The sequence below is a fragment of the Euprymna scolopes genome, chromosome 39 (assembly GCF_053919585.1).
Source record: "Euprymna scolopes isolate OS-2025 chromosome 39, ASM5391958v1, whole genome shotgun sequence".
Taxonomy (NCBI): Eukaryota; Metazoa; Mollusca; class Cephalopoda; order Sepiida; family Sepiolidae; genus Euprymna; species Euprymna scolopes.
In genome coordinates this window covers 73,357,433-73,379,663 of record NC_136520.1, presented here as the reverse complement: position 1 = coordinate 73,379,663, position 22,231 = coordinate 73,357,433, and the positions used below count along the sequence as shown (strand labels likewise).

Here is a 22,231-nt window from a genome sequence, read left to right as displayed (position 1 = left end):
AACAAAAAAAATCATATTGTAAATACAATATTACAATATGATTTTTTTTTGCTTTAATTTATTACAACAAAAAAAATCATATTGTAAATACAATATTACAATATGATTTTTTTTTGCTTTAATTTATTACAACAAAAAAAATCATATTGTAAATACAATATTACAATATGATTTTTTTTTGCTTTAATTTATTACAACAAAAAAAATCATATTGTAAATACAATATTACAATATGATTTTTTTTGCTTTAATTTATTACAACAAAAAAAATCATATTGTAAATACAATATTACAATATGATTTTTTTTGCTTTAATTTATTACAACAAAAAAAATCATATTGTAAATACAATATTACAATATGATTTTTTTTTGCTTTAATTTATTACAACAAAAAAAATCATATTGTAAATACAATATTACAATATGATTTTTTTTTGCTTTAATTTATTACAACAAAAAAAATCATATTGTAAATACAATATTACAATATGATTTTTTTTGCTTTAATTTATTACAACAAAAAAAATCATATTGTAAATACAATATTACAATATGATTTTTTTTTGCTTTAATTTATTACAACAACAAAAAATCATATTGTAAATACAATATTACAATATGATTTTTTTTTGCTTTAATTTATTACAACAAAAAAAATCATATTGTAAATACAATATTACAATATGATTTTTTTTGCTTTAATTTATTACAACAAAAAAAATCATATTGTAAATACAATATTACAATATGATTTTTTTTGCTTTAATTTATTACAACAAAAAAAATCATATTGTAAATACAATATTACAATATGATTTTTTTTTGCTTTAATTTATTACAACAAAAAAAATCATATTGTAAATACAATATTACAATATGATTTTTTTTGCTTTAATTTATTACAACAAAAAAAATCATATTGTAAATACAATATTACAATATGATTTTTTTTTGCTTTAATTTATTACAACAAAAAAAATCATATTGTAAATACAATATTACAATATGATTTTTTTTGCTTTAATTTATTACAACAAAAAAAATCATATTGTAAATACAATATTACAATATGATTTTTTTTTGCTTTAATTTATTACAACAAAAAAAATCATATTGTAAATACAATATTACAATATGATTTTTTTTGCTTTAATTTATTACAACAAAAAAAATCATATTGTAAATACAATATTACAATATGATTTTTTTTTGCTTTAATTTATTACAACAAAAAAAATCATATTGTAAATACAATATTACAATATGATTTTTTTTTGCTTTAATTTATTACAACAAAAAAAATCATATTGTAAATACAATATTACAATATGATTTTTTTTTGCTTTAATTTATTACAACAAAAAAAATCATATTGTAAATACAATATTACAATATGATTTTTTTTGCTTTAATTTATTACAACAAAAAAAATCATATTGTAAATACAATATTACAATATGATTTTTTTTTGCTTTAATTTATTACAACAAAAAAAATCATATTGTAAATACAATATTACAATATGATTTTTTTTTGCTTTAATTTATTACAACAAAAAAAATCATATTGTAAATACAATATTACAATATGATTTTTTTTTGCTTTAATTTATTACAACAAAAAAAATCATATTGTAAATACAATATTACAATATGATTTTTTTTTGCTTTAATTTATTACAACAAAAAAAATCATATTGTAAATACAATATTACAATATGATTTTTTTTGCTTTAATTTATTACAACAAAAAAAATCATATTGTAAATACAATATTACAATATGATTTTTTTTGCTTTAATTTATTACAACAAAAAAAATCATATTGTAAATACAATATTACAATATGATTTTTTTTTGCTTTAATTTATTACAACAAAAAAAATCATATTGTAAATACAATATTACAATATGATTTTTTTTTGCTTTAATTTATTACAACAAAAAAAATCATATTGTAAATACAATATTACAATATGATTTTTTTTTGCTTTAATTTATTACAACAAAATAAATCATATTGTAAATACAATATTACAATATGATTTTTTTTTGCTTTAATTTATTACAACAAAAAAAATCATATTGTAAATACAATATTACAATATGATTTTTTTTTGCTTTAATTTATTACAACAAAAAAAATCATATTGTAAATACAATATTACAATATGATTTTTTTTTGCTTTAATTTATTACAACAAAAAAAATCATATTGTAAATACAATATTACAATATGATTTTTATTTGCTTTAATTTATTACAACAAAAAAAATCATATTGTAAATACAATATTACAATATGATTTTTTTTTGCTTTAATTTATTACAACAAAAAAATCATATTGTAAATACAATATTACAATATGATTTTTTTTTGCTTTAATTTATTACAACAAAAAAAATCATATTGTAAATACAATATTACAATATGATTTTTTTTTGCTTTAATTTATTACAACAAAAAAAATCATATTGTAAATACAATATTACAATATGATTTTTTTTTGCTTTAATTTATTACAACAAAAAAATCATATTGTAAATACAATATTACAATATGATTTTTTTTGCTTTAATTTATTACAACAAAAAAAATCATATTGTAAATACAATATTACAATATGATTTTTTTTTGCTTTAATTTATTACAACAAAAAAAATCATATTGTAAATACAATATTACAATATGATTTTTTTTTGCTTTAATTTATTACAACAAAAAAAATCATATTGTAAATACAATATTACAATATGATTTTTTTTTGCTTTAATTTATTACAACAAAAAAAATCATATTGTAAATACAATATTACAATATGATTTTTTTTTGCTTTAATTTATTACAACAAAATAAATCATATTGTAAATACAATATTACAATATGATTTTTTTTTTGTCTTAATTTATTACAACAAAAAAAATCATATTGTAAATACAATATTACAATATGATTTTTTTTTGCTTTAATTTATTACAACAAAAAAAATCATATTGTAAATACAATATTACAATATGATTTTTTTTTGCTTTAATTTATTACAACAAAAAAAATCATATTGTAAATACAATATTACAATATGATTTTTTTTGCTTTAATTTATTACAACAAAAAAAATCATATTGTAAATACAATATTACAATATGATTTTTTTTTGCTTTAATTTATTACAACAAAAAAAATCATATTGTAAATACAATATTACAATATGAATTTTTTTGCTTTAATTTATTACAACAAAAAAAATCATATTGTAAATACAATATTACAATATGATTTTTTTTGCTTTAATTTATTACAACAAAAAAAATCATATTGTAAATACAATATTACAATATGATTTTTTTTTGCTTTAATTTATTACAACAAAAAAAATCATATTGTAAATACAATATTACAATATGATTTTTTTTGCTTTAATTTATTACAACAAAAAAAATCATATTGTAAATACAATATTACAATATGATTTTTTTTTGCTTTAATTTATTACAACAAAAAAAATCATATTGTAAATACAATATTACAATATGATTTTTTTTTGCTTTAATTTATTACAACAAAAAAAATCATATTGTAAATACAATATTACAATATGATTTTTTTTTGCTTTAATTTATTACAACAAAAAAAATCATATTGTAAATACAATATTACAATATGATTTTTTTTTGCTTTAATTTATTACAACAAAAAAAATCATATTGTAAATACAATATTACAATATGATTTTTATTTGCTTTAATTTATTACAACAAAAAAAATCATATTGTAAATACAATATTACAATATGATTTTTTTTTGCTTTAATTTATTACAACAAAAAAAATCATATTGTAAATACAATATTACAATATGATTTTTTTTTGCTTTAATTTATTACAACAAAAAAAATCATATTGTAAATACAATATTACAATATGAATTTTTTTGCTTTAATTTATTACAACAAAAAAAATCATATTGTAAATACAATATTACAATATGATTTTTTTTTGCTTTAATTTATTACAACAAAAAAAAATCATATTGTAAATACAATATTACAATATGAATTTTTTTGCTTTAATTTATTACAACAAAAAAAAATCATATTGTAAATACAATATTACAATATGATTTTTTTTTGCTTTAATTTATTACAAAAAAATCATATTGTAAATACAATATTACAATATGAATTTTTTTGCTTTAATTTATTACAACAAAAAAAATCATATTGTAAATACAATATTACAATATGATTTTTTTTTGCTTTAATTTATTACAACAAAAAAAATCATATTGTAAATACAATATTACAATATGATTTTTTTTTGCTTTAATTTATTACAACAAAAAAAATCATATTGTAAATACAATATTACAATATGATTTTTTTTGCTTTAATTTATTACAACAAAAAAAATCATATTGTAAATACAATATTACAATATGATTTTTTTTTGCTTTAATTTATTACAACAAAAAAAATCATATTGTAAATACAATATTACAATATGATTTTTTTTTGCTTTAATTTATTACAACAAAAAAAATCATATTGTAAATACAATATTACAATATGATTTTTTTTTGCTTTAATTTATTACAACAAAAAAAATCATATTGTAAATACAATATTACAATATGATTTTTTTTGCTTTAATTTATTACAACAAAAAAAATCATATTGTAAATACAATATTACAATATGATTTTTTTTTGCTTTAATTTATTACAACAAAAAAAATCATATTGTAAATACAATATTACAATATGATTTTTTTTGCTTTAATTTATTACAACAAAAAAAATCATATTGTAAATACAATATTACAATATGATTTTTTTTTGCTTTAATTTATTACAACAAAAAAAATCATATTGTAAATACAATATTACAATATGATTTTTTTTTGCTTTAATTTATTACAACAAAAAAAATCATATTGTAAATACAATATTACAATATGATTTTTTTTTGCTTTAATTTATTACAACAAAAAAAATCATATTGTAAATACAATATTACAAGAGTCATTCAATAAATAAGATGAATTTTTTGTGTAAAGACATCTAATGAAGATTTAGTCTATTTTATTTTTATTTTTTTGTTTTTTTGTTTTACTTCTCCCGTGGATTAAATTTCTTTTGCAAATTCAGGAAAAAGTGAGAGTTCTGGCAATTAACAAAGATGGCCAACCAAGAAACATGCTCCAAGATTGACAAGCAATCAGTTATCAAGATTTTTGTTGCTGAAGGGTGTAAAACTATTTGAAATTCACTGGAAAATGTCGACTGTATATGTTGCCACATGTGTCAGCCAAAAAAATGTCTACAAGTGGGCTTAATTGTTTAAAGAAGGACAGAGCAGTGTTGCGGATGATGACAAGCCGAGAGAAGTAAGGTCTCATGAAGTGATCGAATCAGTCAATGACCTCATTCAGTCTGACAGAAGAAGAAAAAAAGGATTTTAAGGTTCTCTCTTGGAATAGAATACAAAATCGTCGATGATGAGCTGGGTTATTAAAAGGTCAGCTGCCGGTGGGTGCCAAAGATGCAGAACACAAACAAAGAGGATCGAGATGCCCCAGCAGTGCGTCTCCCATTATGAGAAGGATGTGACTGTCGTGACTCACAGTCTTTCTTTTACTATCCCTCATCTTTTCCTTTCTTTGGAGGGGACAACTTTACCCTTCACCGCTAACACCGGGGTTTTGCTTTTTTCCCTTTTCATGGGTTGACGGCCACGAGGGTTTAGCCGCTACCTCCTCCACCTTTCTCTCCTTGACGTCAGACCTTCGCTGTAAGATTTTTCCTTTATTTCGTTTCCACATTGGGACTTCGATTAATTTCTTACTTTCTATTTCGTTAGTATTTTGGACTTATTCAATTTCAACATATTTTTAAGCATTTTCTGCTTTCCCCATCCACACCAAGCTTCACACTAAATCTGTTTTATTCTTTTTCGGTTTTCAGTTTTTACCTTCTTCATTTTCAATAATCCTGTTGATTTAACGACAAACTGTCTTCAGAGTTTTGATTTTGGAGAAGTGTTTATACTTTCCGCTGTAAGACTTAAAACAGTCTAGACAATGGAGCACGTAGTCTTTACAGGACGGAAAAATGACACAACATGAATTTGGCACTATAAGCCAGAGTCCAAATGGCAGTCCATGGAGTAGAAGCATAAAGGCTCTCCAGTGAAGAAAAAATTCAAATTCCAACAGTCCACGAAGAAGGTGATGCTCATGAATTTTTGGGATATGCAAGCCCAATCACTTGAGAAAGAAAGTACTGTGAACAGAGCCAACTACTGTGAACTGCCGGGGCAGATCAAGAAAGACCAAGAATAAATGCAGGGTGTCATCAGTCAGAAGGAGTCAATTTGCGTCATAATAACGCAAGGCCTCACACAACAGCCCAAACAATGCAGGCATCAATGGGCTGGGAACTGCTTCCTCATCCTCCTTACAGCCCAAACATTGCCCTTTCAGATTTTCACCTGTTTTGTCTCTTGAAATCATTCATGAGCGGCACAGTTTGAAAGTGACAATGAAGTCAACCAATCCTTTAATTTATGAAGCTCAATGTAATTACAGAGCCTATAACAAATAAATGACATGTTTACCTTCCAAATTTCAAGATGTTGACCATCTTACCATTTATTACTTTAACTACGTTAACATGCACAATTCCTGACAGCACCTGTTTCATAGTCCAAAATCATTCATTTAATTATATCAATCAATGAATTTATTTCATCCTTAACTCATCAGAAGAAATAGCACCTATCAATACATTAAAATAAAACAAATGCATTTTTCACCTCTCTTTTTTGCAAGTCGTGCACACGTATTAAACTAAGTCATGCATGTATATTAAACTAAAACTATGTTTAAAACGCTTATTTTGCAACGTTATGACGTCATAAGCACTCATGTGGGCAAAAGCGTTTGTCCGTGAAATTTTGCCTTCTTTTCTTTCACGTTCGAGCCCGCCCAACCACGACTATGGGGGGAGGGGCTGCACACGCACTCCCTGCTATTTTGATTGAAATGAAAAGTTGTTTTGATTTGGGGAGGGGGGGGGGTCAAGCGCACAGGCTACAACAAGTGCTCAATATCCAGAGAATAGCTTCTCTTCATATCCCTTCAGCCAAAATATCTGGTGGTGAGGTTGTCATATACTTATATTTTGGGGCGATTACATTTTTGTGTTTATATCCATTTTTAAGTAGGATTACCATATCTTATTTTTGAAATTGCTGTGGCGGTATCGATGTTGCCCACAATGGAGTTGACATATAATAATAAAAAAAGTACTCAATATCCTTAGTATGCCTAAACAGAACTTTGTGAAGACTAAGGCAACACCAGGTATCCATGCTAATAATTATATATGTACATAAATGCATACAGAGTCACACATATACATACACACATTAGTAATTTCTACCTTTACAGCAGGATATATGTGTGTATATGCAAATTATTTACGCAAACTTGACTCTTATCATTATGTAAGTCCGAAATAATCTATATGTGTGGGTGTATCATAGATTAGAAAACGTCAACTGCAATTCGATACCAGCCTCAGTCAACTCGCAAATTGTAGAAGATTCAAAATTCAAATGAAATGCACATATTTTAGTTGCTAAGCAATTACAAATAATCTTGCTATAAAAACATCCACCGAATTAAGAGTTAATAAAATTAATACATCTTCAAACGTTTATAAATGTACGAACACACGTTACGCACATGTCTTCAATTAAATAAATCTCAAACGTGTGTGTGTGTGTGCATTCATGCGTGTGTTCATATGTTCGCTAAGAACTTTTGTCATGCACATTGTACATGCACCAACTTGGCATCATTAGAAAGAGTGATCTCTTGGACAAATAATATCTAAAAAAAGGTCAATTATTTTGTGTAGAAATATTGTTTTCTTTGGAGCAGAGGGTCAGATAAAAACTTCCCGTTAGACGCAATTTGCAAACCGTACATGTGCTAACTGTTCGTTTTCCTTCTTTTGTTTGAAATGACTAAATTTGTGATGTTGTAGCATCTGCGTAATCATGGCCACATTGGTAAAAGCATTTAGTTACTAACCTCTATTATTCCTGATATTCATAAATGACCTCCCTGATAAAATTGTATCAGAGATGGGTATATTTGCCGATGACACCACTCTCTATAACAGATATGAGGGAAAACAAATGAACACATATCCAAGGAAATGGCAGAAACACTAGAGGATGACCTCCAATCCGTAGTGGAATGGGGACAAAAATGGTTGGTCACATTCAATGCTGCTAAGACTAAGCTTGATTCCTTCAATAACTACAAGAAACCTTCTCTACCACCAATAGCAATGGCCAAGAACACATTGTCTGAAAGTACTTCTTTTAAACTCCTCGGCCTAACGTTTACAGGGAATATGAACTGGAATAGATACATTGAGAGCATTGCCAAGGCTGCTGCAAGGAAGGTTGGCTCGCTCTACCGTGCTAGAAAACTACTTACACCTGAAAGTATCCTGTACCTCTATAAGGCCACCATTCGCCCATGTATGGAGTACTGTTGTCAAATCTGGGCTGGTGCATCTGCTGCTTGTCTCTCGCTCATGGACAGGGTTCAAAAGAGAGTCGCCAACCTGATAGGTCCTGAACTGTCATCTAGGCTTCAGCCTCTGTCCCATCGACGAGATATTGCATCCCTCTGCCTGTTCTACAAATACTTTAATGGTGAATGCTCTGACGAACTGCAAACACTTGTACCTCCTCGACGTAACTAAACCTGACAAGCTACTAAGTCTCATCCCTTTACAGTAGAGATCCCTAGGTGCAAGAAAACCTTTTACTCCAATAGTTTCTTCCCCAGAACTGCAGATCTTTGGAACTCCCTTCCGGGATTCTGCTTTCCCAACTGCACTGATATGCAGAAGTTCAAGTGTAATGTTAACAAACATCTTTCTACTCATCTTCCTTCATAATGCCACTGCTAATCAAGTCCCTGACAGTATCCCCCTGCTTCAAAGTGTCACTGTGCCTTGTGTGGGGTGAAAATTGAATAAAAAAAAAAAATAAATAAATAAAAACTTCAGTTATGCAAGTTTGCACCTGGCACGTGTCATTTAAAAAAATTTTTATTTTTTTTGCTTACAAAATTTTGCTTTCAGTTTCGCTTCTGACTGATGACATCTTAGTCTTATTAGAGCCCTGGAGACATCTTTAATCTAAATTTTTTGCTTTCAGTAGCGCTCTGAAGGCTTCCTGTTTTATTTTTTCACTTTTCACATAAAAAATGAATTTCTCTTTAAAATATAGGGTTGGGGGATGAAGAAAAACTCAACACCATTTATTTAACATCATCTATTTAGCAATTTATAGCACCGGGCATATGTAAGGTAGTCTTGCTAGTACACTGATAGAATGTAAATTGTAAAATAACAACAAAAATAAAATATACATCAAGTAAAATTATACACGGCTTAAAGTAAAAATATTTATGTCAATAATATAAGTAGCCTTTTCTTTAACGATTTTTATGTCACTAGCAAGGTTACCTGGCATTATCCGGGACCACAAAAAAAAATATTTTCTTCTTTTTACTTGGTAGTCACCACTTAAGGCCCAAAGGCTACTCGAGGATAAAAGTTAATGAATGTAAGGTGGCAGGGGGCTACAGTAGTGTCTACTTGTTTTTTTTTTAACTGAATAAATGTTTTAAAGCAAGTAAAAACACTAAAACCTTTTCCAGATAGGTAGAAGAGTAACTTATCTTGCCTTCGGTAACATTTATGTGCTATATACTTGAATGTTTTACTAATTTTTTGTACCTGTGTGAATAGTAAAAACAAACTACAATTTTTCTCTATGGCCACTCGAGGATAAGAGTTAAAGAATGTAAGATGGTTAGTGTAGTAATCGTTAATGGTTTAAATTGGGTAGAATTTCATTATTTGATTATTCATGAGGACGGCTCAACAAGAATTTGTTTACATTGGATTTGAAAGCTACCGTGTTTTATTCAACCGGGAAGCATGCCAACAGAACAGTGTTCCAAAGGCGGGCAGTTCTGGGAAAGAAACTTTGTTCATGGAATTTGCATTTAGATTTAAGCACAGATAGAGAGTGCTAAAAAATGTGTGTCACAAGTTTATATTAAAACTTCTACCTCTGTGTGTCTCTCTTTCCCACTTTTCCCACATCCCTCTCTCTCACCCCTGCCCAGCCCCTTCCTTTTTTTTTTTTTTAATGCAGGGGTCTCCAAAGTTTTTAAATAGGATGGGGGTGGGAGTGAGTATTAATTTATGAGCAAGCATGCATAGCATGATACAAGTAATTGCGTGGGTGTTTCTATAAACTGTGGTATTAGGTTTAGACATTTCTTTTTTTAAATCATTGCATGTTATTTTTAATCAATCAAGCATCATATTTATCAACTTTATATCATAAATAGCAATCTCATTTACATATGGGGAGGGGGGGGGAGAACTCAGTGTCATTATACAGTACTCTTGAATATTGTTGATGTTCTACGTGTTATGTAATGAATGGCTGGAACCATCATACATAACTGAAAAGAAAAAACTTTAATAAAAGATTTAAAAGAGTGGGCATCGAATAATCGATTGTCTACCGGTTGAAAAGAGGAAGGGCTTACGTCATAAACAGAGAAATCGGACGACGATTTTTTTGTTTACAAAACAAAGAAACGTGACATTCCTCGTAAGCTCTGGAATTACAGATATTGGCATGAGTGGGTAATTCACGTGTCGCTCCGTTGAAGACAAAATCGAATGATCTTCTGAGGTCAAAACGTGACTTAAGAACGCATGTTCTATTATCTATCAACCGATTGACAGGACGCGTGGATAGAAAAAACAAAGCGACAAAATGCCAATAAAAACGCTGAATCAGCAGAGCGAGCAGAGCAGAGAGAGAAGAAACACGGAACAGCATGTGTTGCTGAAGACCGGATCGTTGAAGCGTCATTTTCCCTCCTCAGAGCACTGTGAGAAAACTTACTATCGCTGTGAACTTCAGAACCACCAAAAGAAAAAAGACGATCTGTTTTAAATTGTAACTATATTGTAAAATATAATTTTATACAAAAACAAACACAATTGTGACTTACGTCTTTTAATGCATATTTTTAAGTTACAGCTGATCGTTCTAAGTCGTCAACCGCTTTGTTTTCAGGTTCAACGTTATGACATTTTTGACAATTGACGAGAGGCAAGATAAGGAAAAAGTGCCAGTCTAAGGTGAGATAACTCACTAGTCTTAACTCGTTGTCATCACAACCGCTTAGTAAACAAGTGAACCTACGGACGACCGACGTAACTAAAACTGCTATGTACTACAGCCAGGGAGTCCTACGCACTATTACGATTTCCCAACCTGGGAGCCACACCATAATACAACATACGCTAGGGGTCTCCAAAGTTTTGCAGGTGGAGGGAGGGGGCTGCATATTGCTAACTAAGTTTTCAGATTAGGTCCACCTCCACAATTCTCTTTTAAATGATGACTGACGAAAGTTTTCGGCCATGCTGAATACGAAAATCGCCTTGAAATTTTGCAGAAATAATTAGTTATCGAGATATAAAAAGTTGTATTATGCATTGTATTCTTTGGCGGCCATCTTTGTTATGCGCGTAGATTTGTTTATGGCGCACGCGCGTAAAAATGATGGCCGCCAAAGAATACAATGCATAATACAACTTTTTATATCTCGATAACTACTTATTTCTGCAAAATTTAAATGCGATTTCCCTATTCAGGAGAGTAGAAAACTTATAAAAGTCGTTATTTAAAAGAAAATTGCGGAGGTGGATCTAATTTTAAAAAATACCACTGACTTTTTAGAACGGGCCAAAATAAAAAAATAAATAAATAAATAAAAATAAAAAAAAAAAAAAAAATAACCTGGATGTTTTTTATACACTTTTGCTCATTATCTTCTTTTTTTGATGAAACTGGTTCTCCCAAACCTCATTCTTTAAATCATTTTCTAAACAAAAAGAAAAAAAAAACCACCACCACACTATTTTCACACATTTACATTTTTTTTTTTTAATTTTTCTGAATATTTTAAAGTTTTCAATAAGAGCTCCGCGGGTCATAGTTTGGCGACCCGTTTTAATGTATTAACAAGTGAAGTAGGCATGGTCCCCTGTGAGTTCACAGTGAACGACGCATTTAAAAAAAAAAAATGACTAAGTTCAGCATTTGCTCCCCCTCCCCCCATTTAGCCCCAAAAGATCCCAGGGGACATCAAATCCTGGTGAAAATGAACAGATGAGTTCTGCACCATGCAAAAAAAGAAATGACAAAGTCCATCATTTGCCCCCCCCACCACCACCACCATTTAGCCCAAAAAGTCCCCAAGGCCTTAACATATTTGAGTTCAGCATCATGCAAAATTGCTAAATAGACATACACAGAAAATTTGGAACAAATATGGTAAAATAGTTCCAAAAATTTAGTGTTTTTATTAGCCCTAAAAGAGCCCCTGGGGCACCCCCAAGAGTTATCGCAAAGTATAGACAAACAAAATTATATAGAAATCAGTTAGTTACAACTTTTCAGAAAGTTTTATCAAAATCCAAGGAATCAATTTTTTTTTTTATTAATTACAAAAGTGTCAATTTTAGCCATTTTAACCAGAAAGGCACCCCGGGGGGAATGGGGGGGGGGGGGGGGGCAACCGGAGTTTTGCCGGAATATCCGTTCTGTTATGTTTTTACTCATAGCATGTTTAATGTTTGTGCAAAATTTCTAAAAATTTCAAGGCGTAGTTATTGAGAAAAATGCGGAGAGACGAACAGGCAAGGGTGAATTTACAGGTCCACCCTCCTTTTGTCAGGGGACCAAAAAAAAAAAAAATAGCGCAAGTCATTCACTAACCCTTTATATAATAGATAACATTAGAAATGACTGAAAACCAGTTGATCCCCCAAAGAACAAATAATTATTATTTAATTTTAGATATTATTTATCTATTGCAATACCAATCAAGAATATACCAACTTTGTGAGTGTTTGTTTAGTAGCTTTTAACTTTTAGCTGGACATATAAACATACATACACACTGGAGAGAACTTGAATGTGTACCAGACACTATCTTCGAGTGTATAGGGTTTCTCTATAAATTTTAGCATGAGGATATTTTTCCCCTACAAGTAAACCTCGACTAAATATTTAAAATCATGGAATATCAAATTCACAGGTGATCCCCAGTTGCTTGTAATATCCCCATCAGAGAAGCTGATGCTAAGTTTTTGCCATTCTTGCAGGGAGGTGTTGATGTCCGCCTACATATAGTGCCTGGTATTTCCAAATAGTCACTCATCTGGTACTGACCAGACTCAATATTGCTTAACTTTGGTGATCTAATGAGAATCGTTGTATCAATGTGATTATGCTCTCCCTCTCTCTCTCTCAATATATATATATATATATCTATAAATATAAAAGCGAAAATGTATGTACGCTTTTCCTCGATGTCCACAAAAGGCTTCTTTCAGAAGCGCTCGCTCGCTTCACAACTTCTTAAAACTTTTTATATCATCTATAAATTGTAATATCTCACAGTTAGCTACGGAGCTCGCCTGTCTATTTAATTTTATTGACTTTCAAACGTTAATTATTCAACATTTCCCGATCGGCATGCGTTACATTCGGCTTTCGGTATAAAAAAAAGCGAAACTCGACTCTAATTACAGTGGTTTGCTCGGTGGGGGAGCAAATAAATACCTACAGTGGTCTCTAGAGAGCTAAGTAACGTTTGGTCAATGTCGACTTCTTCATATCTAACGGTAGCTTTCATTTCGAGACGAGACACTCCCCCTAAGTAACAGGGAGCTGGTTTTCCCTGAACTTAGTTCAAAACAAACAAACCGATTTATTTATTTATTTAAAAACTGTCCCGCACAAAATTGTAACTGCTGAATAGCTATCGCCGCACGTCAATAACTCGTCAAAAACGCGCACCTTTTTATTTTTCACACTTTACTATTTTCCAACTGCGCATCAAGGCTTCATCTTTTTTTTTAACTTGTAAAAAACGGGCACCTGTTTTTTTTTTCACATTTTATTATACACGTCAAGTCTTCGTTTTTTTTTTTTGTACACACACCTACAAACACCTGGGCAACGCCGGGTACCCCTCGCTAGTATAAAATAAATCTACACTTATCAAGTGTTTCCTTTTCAGATTAAATATGTTTTTAACTCTTTTTCAAGGTGTTTTTTAACATGTTTTATTAACTGTTTGCTCATATATATATATATATATATATATATATATATATATATAGTAATTTATAAAATATATATGGCCATTAAGCTACACTGAATATTCCGCGTAGCTTAATGGCCATATATATTTTATAAATTACTAACTAGCTCTACCTACGTATTGAGCACTTTTGAAGTAAATACTTAAAGTTTACGCATAAATTTATACTTTCGTATATTAATTTTATGTGAGTAAATGAAGTAGTTATATATGTACATATATACATATATTAGATTTTTATCTCTCTCACTCTCTCTCTCTCTATATATATATATATATTAGTGTTGAGACAATTAATCAGAATTGGAAATCAAAACTTTCATGGATATAAAAAATCGGTATAAAAAAATTTGTACCTATTTGCCGATGCAAATAGGTACAAATTTTTTTATACCGATTCAAACATGATTCTTTTGTCTTTTTTATTTGATTCTGTTTAAACCAAAATCTTCCATTACTGGTAGTAATAATGAAATAATAAACATTTACTGATTTTGAACTATCAGTAAAACTAAAATCTATAGATCATTCCTCACAAGTGTGTTTTTATGCTCGAGAAAAATATATGCACATTTAATGTGTTTTTACGGTAATTGGTAAAAAAATAACTTTGTAGTTAAATATTTAGAGATTCATAAAGAATCAGAATCGGGAATTTAGTAAACATTTGGTAATTGCATTGGAATCGTCCCATCACTAATATATATGTTTATTATTAAATATTATTGCGTGCATAAAACTATACCTATAGACATGCATGTTTATAGCTTTAAGTCGTCATCAGTGTAGATTAGGATCAAACTCATGACATCAGTATCTGCAATCTGATAGGTTATATATTTATATATATATATATATATATATTATGGCAATCATGAAGGGAAGGTGTATTCCTTCGGAATTCATTTTATATTAAAAAAAAAAAAAAAAAAAAAAAAAGACCGAGGAGAAAAGGAAAATGGATAGTGACTAAAAAATAAAAGTAGAAAAAAAAAAAAAAATCAAAACGAGTCAATTGACATGTTTCGCCCTCATCATAATTGGAATCGAGGGATTTATTTTTTAGTAATTTGTTTTTCTTAATGATAAAATCTAAAAAAAAAAAAAAAAAAAAAGAGACAGGAGAGCAAGAGCAATAATATGGGGATGAATTTTAAAGGCTGATCGCGTTCTAAAATTCATCCCCATACGATTGCTCTTGCTCCCGTCGATTCCAATTTTGATGTGAGGGCGAAACATTCCCTACTTTTATTTTTTAGTCGCTATCCATTTTCCGTTTCTCCTCGGTCTTTTTTTTTTTTTTACTATAAAACGAATTCCAAAGGAATACGTCTTCCCTTCATGATTGCCTTAATAAAGTTTTGTACCCCCAAGAAAATCATGAAACATATATATAGAATAGCGCAACGATTAGAAGCTCCGACTGTCATTTGGGCGGTCAGGTTTCGATTCTAGCTTGAGATAGTTGCTTATCTAACCACACTGATGAGCTGTTAAACAGCGAAACAGTACTGTATGTGGATGACTATAATGCTCCCTATCTTGGGTTGAGCATATAAATTACCATTAGCGTTTAAAGTGATGATCTTTGTGTAAACAAATTGAGCTTAGGTATTTGGACAATGTCAAAACATTGTTAATTCACTACCCGCATAGCAGCAGCCAAATAGTGCAATCGTTAGAAGCTCCGACTGTCATTTGGGCAGTCAGGTTCCGATCCTAGCTTGAGGTAGTTGCTTGTCTAACCGCACTGATGAGCTGTGAAACAGTGAAACAGTACTGTATGTGGATGACTATATAGATATATCTTTTTTCTTTCAAGATACCACATTAATAAGGATAGATATACTTTTTCTTTTCTTTTTTTTTTACAAAGAAGTCACCACTTATCAAGGCCTCGAGGCCACTCGAGGATAAGGGCTAATGAGCGTACGGCAGTCAATGGGAAAATATCATAGTAATCGTTAGTTGTGGAAATTTGGTAAATTGGATTACTTAAGAGGACGGCTCATGAAGAACTCGTTTACATTGGACTTGAAAACGACCATATTATAGTCAGTTTCGGAAAGTATTTTTTTTTATTGGTCATCACATTGAATACAATTGTCTTGACCCACAATGTTGAGATACAAGGATATAAGTGTTTATCAAATTATAAGTTGCTTAAGCCTGGGCTTTATCAGCACATTAGAAAAAACAATATTTCAAAAGTCTTTTTGGCCTACCAATAAGACCTTTCCAGTTAATACAGTCAACAGTTATCATTTTTTAATCAACAACATATATAAGGTTTCTAGCGGGCTTTATCTAGACTTTTAGACTGAATACACTTTCATGATAATGCAGTAATTACTCGAAATTCATGACCAGTTTTTCGTTTTATCTGTTTTACTCAGTTTTTCTCTCACTTCTCTCACTACTATTATAAAAAAAGAACTTTGTGTGTCTGTGAGTTCGTTCCCTATGGACTCAAAAACGACTGAACTGATTTTTATGAAATTTCATACGAAGGTACCTTATGTGCCTGGTAGCGTTCGTAGATAAGTTTTGTAACGGAATGCCTTCGATAAGTATCGATAATCAATAATCGAATGAATAATTGTTGGTTGGGTGTTTTACGGCATATCAACCCCTTTCAGGTTATTTAATGCCGACTCCAGTTATTTTGAAGAAAAGTTTTTTTTAATAGAATTTTTTTTTTTTTCAAGTCGGTTTCTATTTTAACCCATAGTTGGGACCCTAACAGGTACTAACATTCCAGGTCAGAGTGGATCTAGGAGCAATGGCAATTAAAGGGTGGCTCCACACTCCCTAAAGCCTGCAACCTGGGGCCTCACCATCGGATACAGTTTACGGTCATATCCAGGACCTAGAATGAATAAGGAACAGGCGATTTTGACCAAAGTTAACACCTTACACAGCCTAACCCTAACCTTACACAGCCTAATATCACAAGTACATTTGAGAAGTTTTATTACCACAGAAGCCGATAAACTTGACATATAAGATCTACAGTAGGTTCTTTGATATGATAGGGGTGCATTCAAAATGCATGTTTCTCTTTAAAGCACAATTGAAGTATGATACGTGATTTTTGCATTTTAAACTTTAAGTAAAGCCATTATATATAAAAAAATAATTTTATAAAATCAGCAGTAGATTCTCTACAGTGCAATGTAGACTACAATCAATTGTGAAATAAATTACTGCGAGAGGCATGTGAGCTTATTCCTGGTGCACCGCAATGAGTCCCCAACTAGAACAGGCAATCAATCAATTTGATTTAAAAATGAGTGACTCCACCGATTTCAATGCCAATAAAAACATGGGAGTATGAAGCATTAGTCAATCATTATTCAATCCCGGGCAACATCAGGTCACCCTGCTAGTATACATATACAAGTGTGAGAAAAATAACTGAATTAATATATGTATACTAATGTATAGCTTGTAAATATAAACATGTACACACACACACATATAGATATACATACATACATACATACATACAAGGGAGTACACATTACCCTTTATTATAGAGTGGAAAATTTTTGTTGTATGCATCAATATATATATATATATATACATACACACACTCCTATAAATTTGAGGGTATTTTTGTATATTGATATTCATATTAAAACCTTTTTTTCTATTAGTATTTATTTGCTTTCCCACCAAAGCAAAATGTGACACAAGGTCGTTTTTAATGTAGGGTTAAACCGACTCCCCGAAAAAAAAAGGGAAAAGGGGCACTCTGGTTGGGTCCAAAAATAATAATTATCCCAGTATAGAGGGTTTCCCCTCCATTGACTGGGACAAATTACCTTAAGTGCAGCATCTGCAGAACAGAGACTACACTTTGATCCCGGCCCGAAGGCCAAGAACAGCAGAAAAAAGGCAAGCCTCTTTTCTATTCATTTCAAAAGAAATTACAACTTTGTTATATATGGGTCATGGAATTGCATTCATCTGCAAAAAATCCAGCTAATTTGCATATTCTTTTAAACATTTATTTTAATTAATTTCCTGTTAGTTTTTTGGTGTTCTTATGAGATGATCATCTTTAGTTAACTATTACGTGTAATTATATTCATGCAGATATTCTACATGATTTATACTTGCATAATATTTGCGTAAAAAAGGTTAGAGTAAACACAAACCTCTTTTTCTATATATTTATATATGTGTATATATATTTGTTTTAAAAATATATCAGTTTTTGGTCTACAGATATGAAACTTAATACATAGGGTATTCAGACCCATGCAAAACTTTATATTTGGGTTTTAGTTGGGGAAAATCGGGGCAAAAGTGTGAAAATTAAAGAAATAGAATTTCGTAGGCGAAGGTCAAACGACGGCATTGCGAATATACATGTGAAACGTAATAGCTATTGGTTCATGTTTTAATTTTTAGCCTTACAGCAAACACATCTTCATAGCTCAGGTATTAAGGTCAAAGGAAAAATAAATAGTAAGCTAAACGTTTAGGTTTCGATTCTCGGTGGTGGCAGAGGAGTTATTTTTTTATTTTTTTTTTTAAACGTTTTAAATCATTACTATATATTGGGTCCAATATAATATAATAATAAATACAAAAGCTGTATTAATTAAAATATCATATTTAAGCGTATTTTACAACCAGGCAATGTTGGGTGGCCTGCTAGTATATATATATAAAAAGAGAGATAAAAAATAACTGGAGAAATATATGTAAAATCATATTTCTGTAAAATTTATATCTTCTTCAGATGTGTCGACACTAAGAAAAAAGAGTAGTTGGAGTGAATATTAGAAATGAATGTGGTAAGTTTATTACGTAGAGGCGGGGAACCAATAAGTTTACTAAGAAGAGGCAAGGAACCGTAAACTTGTGAAAAAAAAATCTTGTAGAGTATAAGAGCAGACGAAGAATTAATGAAATTTTCTTTAAGAGGTAGTAATCAACATTTATACATTGCACTTATTTGTTTTTATAGGCTCATATTATTCGATATAGGTAAGAAATTTGGAAGACTGGATAGTTTCTAGGAGCACAAAAAAAAAATTAATTTTTTTTTAAAATCCAAATCAAATCACCAACACCCTTTATGAATAAAAATGAAAAGAGATTCTACTTTTAAGTGATCATAAGAAAAAAGAAAATGGAATTTAGAGTTTAAGGATCAATTTCATATATAAATTAGCTTGATCTTCCATTTTGATCCATGCCAACTTTTTAGGCTGTTCACAAATTTTTTTTTACTGCTAACTTTACATCTTATTGGCAAGATTGTAAAACTACTTGCAATCGCCTGAAAAAAAGTAGAATATGCTTTAAAATAAATTTATTTTTAAATACAACTTATCTTTCATATGAAAAAAATAATTGATCTAAAATGTTAGAACTGTAAAAAAAAAAAAAAAAATGGAGGATCATTCATGTTAAACTAATATGCAAAACTGATCTCTCACTCTAAATTCTAAAAAAATTTTTGCTTTGTTTTAAATCTGTCTTTCTTTCTGCCAAGCTTTTTAGATTATTCGCATATAATTGCTGAAACAAAAAAAAAAAAAGAAGTAGAATCCAATGGGGTTCGGGGTGATTTAGCTTCAAGTGCTAACCTAAAATAAACCCAAAACTCTTCAAAGGACGTAAATGTTTTGTTTTTTTAATTTGAATATCATAAAAACAATCAAAAACAAAATTAATCATGTCCTTGAAAAGAATGTTGGCTTGAATACGACCTTGAGAACTATAATAGAGGGCAAGATTCAAATGGATTGAAATCACGAGGCAAAATAAGGTTAGATCAAAAAATAAATAAAAAAAATGATGTAGGGGAGGGATCAATTAAAAAAGAAATAAAAAAAAAAAACTGACAAGAGTCTGAACTTACCTCAGTCAGCAACCACGGATTATTTTGCAAGAGTTCATCCCAATTCGGATTTTCGGTGACAGTCGCCACACGATTTTTTACGGCCGCACCTTTTAGATGATGATTTAATAATTCCTTTCCTTTCGCCTCCGAAATGGCTTTGGCGGACATCTTGTATCAATCTGCAGACTGGAATGGAATGAAAAAAAAAAAAGATGAAACCGTGTAGATCCAACGATAGAGGTGGGTTGAAGACAACGGAGATGGAATCAAAGAGAGGCAGTAGGAATTGTTGTTGTTGTTGTTACTATAGTGATAGTGGTGGTAGCAGTTTGCCAAATAGAGGCTGAGCACCTATTCTACGGAAAAAAGGAGATTACTCGAAGAACAGAATTTAGATCATACTCCTAATTACGCAAAGTGTCTCCTTAAGTTGTAGCAGAAAAATCCGTGAGAATAACATCAGCAAAAACAATATTTTCTTTTATCCAATGGAGTAATCTCCAGGAAAATATTCTTCTTTGGAGAGCCCCAACCCCCGCCTCTTACCTCAAAAAGAAATCAATAAAATGTGTAATTTTTGGACAGGAAAAGAATCATGGAATGAACAGGGAGAGGGGTTCGTGGGTGGAGAAAGTGGAGAAAGAGAGGGGCGGGGGTGGGGGAATAAAGAAAGGTGGAAGCGTTGCAAGAAATAAACATTCAATTTTGGAGGGAAAGGGATGGAGATTGTTATGTGGGGGATGCTCCAAGGTGCATCTGGAAAGAGGAAGTGGCTTAATAAACAATTCATTCAAACCAGATATTCCACAGTCTTTTGGCGTGGGCGGGGAAGAAAGTTCCTGTACAAAAACAGAAAAAAAAAGGGACAAAATCAAGAAGGGACTTAAAGTGCATGTGGTAAAAAGGGGAGGGGGGCATTAAAAGATCCCTTTTACAAGCCAGAGTTTATTGTATAGAAAAAAAACTTCAACAATCTCAAGTTGATCAAAGTAAGGCCTAAAACAACTTAAAGAGTCAGTACAGTCAGATTTCTTTGACATTTTTCAAGTTGATTCATTTACAGCATTACACATTTTTTACAGTGAATCTAGGATCAAAGTGTAGTATCTGGATTCTAATGGAATATATATGAGAATCAGCTTTTATCATTTTTATGATTCATTCTATAACTTGAAATAAATACTGCCTTGAAACGGTTGTAAACAACCATAAAAACTTGGTGCATGCTCTTTATTTAATTTTATCAAAAATTTTATAACACACGCTAATGCAGACACAGACGAATATCTGTCTCAGGACAAGTAAAATGAGTTCCCTGAACAAAGCTTCTGTACTCTCAGGTTTCATTTTACTTCAAAGTTCTCAGAAATCAAAGGGTCCCCTTTCTGGGGCAAATACTTGATCTTCATATGCGATACATAGCTATCCAAATATTTCATTCTCCTTTACGTCTCAAACACTGAATTAGTAAAGAAGTTGGGGGCATAATTTCCCTTATCACTAATTGATCATTTAAATATGTTATAGCATATCTGTCTTTTTCATCTCTTGTTTTTACTGGAATCCAGGACAAGAATCCATCTAGTCTGGTGGAGTATCCCAACTTCGTGTTGTTACTTGAGGTAACATCATTTGGAGAATTTGCACCATTCCTTGTAAAAGCCACCGAGTGTTAGCCATAAGGAGGAGATCTTATTTGGGCTGTGAATACTATTGTGATTTTGAATATTTGGTCAGGGTTTACTTGCAGGGAAAACTATCCTCATGCCAGGTTGTCCTGACAAACCCCTGTACAGAGAAACCTTAGGAACTCAAGGATAGTGTCTAGTAGGCATTCAAGTTCTCTTCTTAGGCATTGCACTACTTTTATGTCTTCTTGTGAAGATTAAAATCAAAACCTTATATCTAGAATCCTTATTCTAATTTTGATTAGAATCTACGACAGAATTTTGATTTTTAAAAATGTCTAACATTTTAGACATAAGGACTCTAAAGAAATCCAAATTTGTGGAATCATAATTGGTGCCTAATGACCACGGATCAAATTCAATGCAAATCCAATATCAGAAGAAT

General features: G+C 30.2%; 1 protein-coding gene across 4 annotated transcripts in view; it reads right to left on the bottom strand.

The window, feature by feature from the left end:
- LOC145263869 (ATP-citrate synthase-like) overlaps window positions 1–22,231 on the bottom strand; it is a 238,639-nt gene that overhangs the window by 179,241 nt on the left and 37,167 nt on the right. For all 4 annotated transcript variants that reach the window (XM_080120941.1, XM_080120942.1, XM_080120943.1 and 1 more), the window contains exon 2: window positions 20,177–20,344. In XM_080120941.1, the coding sequence (XP_079977067.1) occupies window positions 20,177–20,326 (150 nt within the window). In that variant the 5' untranslated portion in view covers window positions 20,327–20,344. The remainder of the gene's footprint in view (window positions 1–20,176; window positions 20,345–22,231) is intronic.